We start from the raw sequence: 7,708 nt of genomic DNA, 5'->3' as shown, positions 1-7,708 counted from the left end.
TGTATTGTATTTTAATGAGCTTTTAGAATTATTGAATGCATCGCCTGTGAATGGTTTTTAGACCGAACAATTAACTAAAACAAGTGGTGGTAACTTAATACGCATAATAACAAAGACAGAAAAGTATATTTATATATATATAAATATATTTATAATACTTCTTTAGACATTTGTAATTTAAATATCGGTCTCAAAACAAAAGCCAAGGACTAGTTTATTGAGGTCATGTGTTAATTTATACAACATGCCATAAACGGTGTTAATCTATTTTACTAATGAGGGGAAGCCTTTTACTTTTTCTCTAAAAAGGCAAATGGAATTTGAATTCATGCAAATAAGATGTTTATGGTGACGATTAATTAACATACACGATGCAAGTGTTATCACTGAACACGTGAAAGAAATATCATTCCGGAAGCATGTATTGCAATATTAATTTATGTGCGCATGTGTTTCGAGAATTGATGTAGAGTGACAGTTATAAAAAGATCATGAGGAACTACAATTTGACCAAAGAGAGTACTGCTATGGAAAATCTAAGCAGCAGCAAGAGAAAGTTTATAGAAAATTGGCGACAGAATGTCAGCATGTTTATGGAAAATGGAACATTGTCGAGTAAAATTGTGAGTGACTCGAACGTATGGACACTATAATGGCTAGTGAATATGAGGCATTGCCGGTAAGTAAATAATGAATTAATTGGCTATTGCCACTACCGCCAAATGGCGTTACGCTGAAAATATGAGGGCATTGACGGTAAGTAAAATAAATGAATTAAATTGCTTATTTGCCACTACCGCCAAATGGCGTTACGCTGAAAATATGAGGGCATTGACGGTAAGTAAAAAAATAAATAAATTAAATTGCTTATTTGCCACTACCGCCAAATGGCGTTACGCTGAAAATATGAGGGCATTGACGGTAAGTAAAATACATGAATTAGATTGCTTATTTGCCACTACCGCCAAATGTCGTTTCGCTGAAAATATGAGGGTTTTGACGGTAAGTAAAATAAATGAATTAAATTACTTATCTGCCACTACCGCCAAATGGCGTTACGTCGAATATATGACGGCTTTGACGGTAAGTAAAATAGTTGAATTAAATTACTTATTTGCCAATACTGCGAAAAGGCGTTACGCTGATAATATCTGACGGTAAGTAAAATGGAAGAAATAACACGATTATTTAAATAACTTATTTGCCAAAAGTCTGAAAACCGGTATACTAGTCTGTTTAGTCGAAAATAAAACAAAGCCTTTAGACAAATTGATGTATACAGCATCAGTATATTTTTAAATACGCGAAAAAATGTTACTGTGCCATTATTAATATGAACCTGTATGGATATGATGAGGAAATCTAGGCTGTCGGTGTCATTCTAAGGAATACAAATGAGATTTGTTGTTTTCATCTAAATTGGTTAACAATCAAAATTTATTTATTTCGAAGAAATGTTGCAGAGATTCCGCTTCAATCTCATATAGTCAGAATAGTTTTAAATGGTACGAGAAAAAAATTTCCTTACATGTAAAACTTAACTAGCGCATTAAATTCTTTTATCTTATTTTTACGAAACTTCCAACTTGTTCACACCCTTTTAACTATGTATGTTTTTTTTTAAAAAAAAATGTTCCAACTGTACTGAGGCCTCCTACAGATTACTATGCTGAGAATACTTGGGGTGTTTTGAACCGTTTTTAACTGAATACGAGTAAAGGTGCTAGAGTTATGATATTGTGCACCACACTCATCCTCATATTCATGTACCATTTTCACCAAGTCCAAAGTCAATCCATGACATGGTCCGGACAAGTAAAATACAGGGGAAAATGAAAAGGAACATTATTTAAAGTTACTGACGCTAGAGTTATGGTTATTGCTTATTCTTGCATAAAAACTACTTTTTTCACTGGATCCGCCCATGTATAAACGGGAGAAAAATCGTGTGCAAACAAGGCAATTCACGTGCTGTTAATACATGATTTTTATTTTTGAAATGCTTTGCCAGGGATATATGTATGTATTTTTGCGCACACTGATATTTGGCATCTGCGTCTTGTTTCTTCCTTAACAACCTCTTCTTGTAGCATTATAGATACAGTGTAATCCATAGTATGTTTAGCTGTATCTGTTTCCAACCCCAAACGTACTGCCCCCATCAATGTACGCACTAGCTTCTCTTAGAGTTCACTCCCTTTAAAAAGCGTCTGTTCAGTTATTGTAAATAACTTGTGCTATTGTTCCTTTTTAGGTATTATATTTATGATTTTGGTAAGTATCAGTCGGTATGTTTTTATCTAATTTCTCGAAGAATTTATATAAACAGCTTGGAAACTTGACACTACGTTCGTACTCATCCGTACTCCAACTGCGTGTCCGTACTCAATATAACTCGAATGCAAAGTTATTATTCTTGAAATTGTGATCGAGTCCACCAAATTGTGAAATGATATGAACAATTATTGGTAATTTAATGTTTGTAATAATGAGAGATAAAAGATCGCTTAAAAACCTTCAGGATGTGCTTTTGGTAGTGTTGTTTATTTCCGGGCCCTGGATACGGATATTTAAAACATGTTTACCGTTTCCAAGAACAACAGGAATGGTAAATAAAAAAATGTACCGGAATCGTCAAGTCATCACATATGAAAACAATACATAAATCGTCGTGAAATATTTTTTATGCAAGAATAGCGACAATACTCGTTTGTTTTGTGTATTAACGTCTGCAGAAGCCCTTGGGATATGTTTGTGACCTCAACCTTCGGTCTCGGTCACAAACAATCCCGCGGGCTTCTGCAGACGTTTATACACAAAAAAAAAACGTGTATTATCCCTACACTGAACTCATCCTCGTTACCGCCTACCAAGTACATTCCAAGTTGGCAGTCAATCTGTTTCATACTTTTAAATTACGCTCAGGATAAGACAGACAGACGGACTGACGGACTGACGAACGGCTCATTTGGTGGGGGTGGGGGGCGTGCTGCACAAATATGTATACATTGTATACAAATGTAAAAATGGATATGTAGGATATTGCATAACGACCTTATTCTAGTCTTTTTTAGATTATCATTATTCGATAAGAATGTATTGTGTCTTTAAATTGTATGCATAATCTTTAAATTTAGCTCCAAAGTAGTATATTCGTAGACAGTTTGTCTTTTTTATTTTCTTTCGTTTTGTAGGTTAAGCAAAGTTATCATTTACACAGATTTTATTGGTGATAATTTTGATAATTATGACAAAAACTAGTATAAATTATGTTTTCTTCAAGATTTATTGTTCGGTTTAGAAAGTATGATCAAAGTCCATTCTGCTGATATTTTATTATAATTTACGGCAGAGTGAAAAGTAGTATTTGGTCATATCTTTAAGGGAATTGAAATATTTCTCGAATCTTACGTTTTCCTATTATTGTAATTATCATAAATACTATTACGTGTATATACCATATTTATATAGCGCTCTTTTCATGATAAACACGTTCAAAGGCGCTATACATGGCACTACTTTCACCCATGTTGACCCTAAAATAATATACGGTTTCACGAAGTTAAAGAAAAATATGACGCTAAGTATCGCTATACAATGTTCCCAGCATAGTGCTATTACTAATATAATCTTGACATATACATGGCTAGATATCAAAACTAATTTGATTTTTATTGAATGTTACAGAATATTTGTAAAATACTAAGATTTTGAAGAAATGTCTGAGGCGGAATCTAATAAAAGGAAGACTTTGCGAAATTTGACCATTTGAGAAAACAATGATACATTTTAAATAAGAAGATCATGACATAAAATGAAAATTTCAATAGAACCAATGGAGTTTTATGTATGACCTGCATCCAGAAGACTGACGTAAAATATGTAAAGGTGTACTAAACCCTTTGATTTAAAATATGAAAAATTACAGTACATTATTTAAGTAAACATGGAATTAACCTATTTATAGATATTAATTAACAGTCAACTAGTTTTTAATACTACACATTTGATAATGTGATGCTAGCTATAGTTAAACTCAATATACATGAGCAGTTCTTCCAAAGAGCTGGAAGATCATTTCAATAAAAAACTGTAATTGCATGACATTTTATTATGAATGTAGCCCTAAATATACAATTTATTTATATATCTAGTAAAAGTAAAATGTATTTGATGAGGATTTTCTGCATTTGAAATAAATATCTAAGGAGTGAAATATTTAAGCGACAGATGGACATTCAATATCTTTAAGTAGTAGTACATTATGTCAAATTCACACTTTGTTTCTTGCCAGTCAACAAAAGAAGAAATACAATATAAAGTTTTATTCTATGAACTTATTTGAAAGGTGTCAGTTTTGTGAAACGTATACGAAATTAATTTGAAATTTGATAGCTATGCAAGGGTCTTAAAACAGAAACTATCTAAATAGATAAGAAAAAATAATTAACATGAAAGCAAATACTTAAAAGGTCAAGAGTTGTTAGAACAGAACTATTTCACCTTTGCGGACGTAATGACTGTTTCATTGCATTTCCAAACGATGTCTCGTTTCAGGGATATATGTTCGTTAAGACTGAGCATTCTTGTTGTTAATAAAAATAAACTTGCATTCTTTAATTGACGGAATGACGTTTTATTTGATCAAGTAGAAATGTTATTAAAGAAACGTGTTACCACTGTATTATTCACAAACTTACTGATTTCCATTTGTATTTTAGGGCGAAATGAGTCCAAGTGCAGAAATGGCTAGCCCAACGTTACCAGCTGTGAAGTTTTCATACAGCCACGCCCACGAAGAACTTGCCAAACACCAAAACAAGAGTAAAAGTGATAGGTCACGAGATTCACTGAGCCGTGCCAGAACAACTCTTCCACCCTCGCCGAATGGTGTTGTAGTTCAAAACGGAATGGACCTACACCAAGCTTACAAACGAAGGACTTCTGCAATGAAAGCAAATAATAACCCAATGGTGAATACTGAACTTCCTGAAGTACAAGATAACAAAGACACCACTCGAAAGAGTTCGAAACTGGCGAGAGAAATTTATGAAAAATATAACATGAAATCTAAAACACATAATGCATTGCCAGGAAAACAGACAGTAAATGGATTCGAACAATATTCAATGCCGTGGCGAAATAAGACATTTCTTTCCTTACCGTTAAGGTTTAACGGAACCGTGAATCACAAAAATAATAACTTAAAGAGAGAAAAAACATACATTTCGGACATGAAGTACAACACTAACGACCTTGACGAAGAACTAGATTACACAAGTGACTGGAAGGACATTCCTCACTGGTGATTATATTGACAGAAAGATATTCCAAATGCTAGAATGCCATCAAGGACAGTAGCTTTAAGTCGAAAAGTCTGTAAATTTCTTAAGTACATCTATTTCATGTAATGTTTTGAATTTAACTTAACTAAACTTGCCTCTTACAGAAGCGGCATGGAGGTACTGAAATTGTAAGGTTGACATGTGAAATGTCGTTTGCACGACAAGAAAACTTTAGTTACAGCTTTGTATGAAAGTGACGTAATCGAATACTTTCAATTCGTTCTTTTGGTGAAGTTTATAGGGATAGACTTTTCCTCCAGTCTGGATCAATATAATTATGATTTTTTTAACAGACGGCTGCCAAAGTCTCCTAAGATCCCTTCCAATTAGATTGAATCAGATGGCATTAACCAAAGTTTTACTTATTTACTTATATATTTTGTCAAGGTTAGGCGAGTATGGTTAATTTTGTTGACACATTTAATTTTAAATGACGAAAAGTCTTCAAAACGCTCCATTCATCATTGATATCGTAAGTGCCTTATGTCATTGCACTTACACGCGTTCGTATCGATATAAAAATAGTACGGACACATTAAATATAGAAAATTCTATTCAAACAGTATTTTTCAATTGAAAAATAAATAGAACAGCATCAAATGATAGATACCGTTACTATTTCAGTGGTTGCTTGAATTTGCAAACATTTCATATTTTCTAATATTTCTGCATATTTCGATCAAATGTCTTTGTTTTACTGGTGCATTTATGTTTTTTTACAGCTCAACTTTTCTAAAATTTTGTGACAACCAAACTGTTGACCGGTAACAGCATAAATAAAACTTGCTATGGCTAAGATATATTATAAAATTACCGTTCATACTATTATGCGTTACGAAAGAAACTATTTCTTTTTTTCATCATAGTGAAAATGCTAAAAGGTCAACTGTTTGGCTTTTGTCCGTAAATTATTTACATGCTTATTTATTTTTCATCTTGTTGTTTACCCATTCATAGAATCTGGTCATTATTTATATTTATTGATGGACATAGTCCTGTCTTTTCCTTTCACCACATTCCGATATTCTATGTATTTATTAAGCCACTTGACACAGCTTAAGTGGTCATATAGGAATCACTTTGTTTCAGTCCACAGGTCCGCCCGTCAACACATGCGTCCAAACGTTTGGCCTCAGGATCAAATGGAATAATTGAAACAGATTTTGTATCAGTTATCGATCGCTCCCTTTTTAATTGGTGTACCTAATGTCTCTGTATTTTAATCAGAATGACTAAACATTTTGGTCACACAGTAAAGTACGAAACTAATGCCACTCCAAAATTTTATGAACTACTTTTATCTTCTAAAACTAGGCGGTTTGGTTATTAGGTCAGATTTGAAAAATCCTTTTACGTTGATCATCAGAGAAAGTAGAGATTAAAGGATTAAAGCATATTTCTAGAAATGCCGGTAATATGTTTGAAAAGAATAGGAATGGGCCTGAAGGAAATATATATGACGTTATATCGGCAGTAAATGTTCAAACACTCAGTTTATATCAGTCTGTTCTCCTTTTGGATTGTTTTGTCACTTATCAGTTCATATAGCAGTAAAACAGTTATGGACAACACAAAATATCCCGAACATGTCTATTTATAACTCTTGCCTAGGTCATTGCTTTCTTTCGCAGTAGATAATGATAATTGTTGTTATCACTGAATGAATGACACAAAATGTCAAGATAATTTAGAAGGAGACATAAACATAGGTATGAAGCAATTTCAGATACATGTATTACTTTTCTTTGTTGTCTTTGAATCGTTATATATGTCGTTTTGACAATAAATCTAAAGTTTGAATTTCAGTTGTTTTCTGAGGCTGTTCCACTTAGCTTATATGGTCGTTTCGGGTCATGTAATTCTTTTAAGTACTGTGTAAAAGCGTGCAAAGGTATAATGTTTGAATAAACAACATGAGTATGCTTTGAGGCGGACATAATTTCGGTAATGTGCAGACCTATAAGCTTTTGATGGAGTAGGAAGACACGGGCTTTGTATGTATAAAAAATATCACAAAATGATAGTGTAAGATAAAAGTGTCAAGAAACTAAAAAAAAATGTCTCAGATCTTTTTCAAACTAATATTTCATATATGCTGGGAACATTTCTTATTTTTATTTTATCTGCGCAGTTTGCATGAAACATTCATTATCAGCGAATACCTTTAGCCTGAGTGACCTGCACTTCTTCAGGTACTTCATAAAATAGGCATTTCTAAATGATAGCTTTGATTTAGATATAACGAGTGATTGCTTGCGTTCCATCCCTTCGAAGGATCTTATATAGAAGGAATGTACAACTAGGTACACACACGCGACGTTACCTAAGCCATGTCAGTTCTAATTATTGTCCTTGACTTATAC

General features: G+C 33.1%; 1 protein-coding gene across 1 annotated transcript; it reads left to right on the top strand.

Moving 5' to 3' along the window:
• Nucleotides 1-867: 867 nt before the first annotated feature.
• On the top strand, nt 868-7,145 carry LOC123530026 (uncharacterized). The gene is made up of 2 exons (XM_045310710.2): nt 868-921; nt 4,722-7,145. Exons 1-2 carry the CDS (start codon nt 907-909, stop codon nt 5,307-5,309), a joined length of 603 nt encoding a protein of 200 aa, XP_045166645.2. The 5' UTR covers nt 868-906; the 3' UTR covers nt 5,310-7,145.
• The last annotated feature ends 563 nt before the right edge of the window (nt 7,146-7,708 follow it).

This window comes from Mercenaria mercenaria, chromosome 13 (genome assembly GCF_021730395.1).
Source record: "Mercenaria mercenaria strain notata chromosome 13, MADL_Memer_1, whole genome shotgun sequence".
Taxonomy (NCBI): Eukaryota; Metazoa; Mollusca; class Bivalvia; order Venerida; family Veneridae; genus Mercenaria; species Mercenaria mercenaria.
This window is presented reverse-complemented; position numbering and strand designations above follow the sequence as displayed.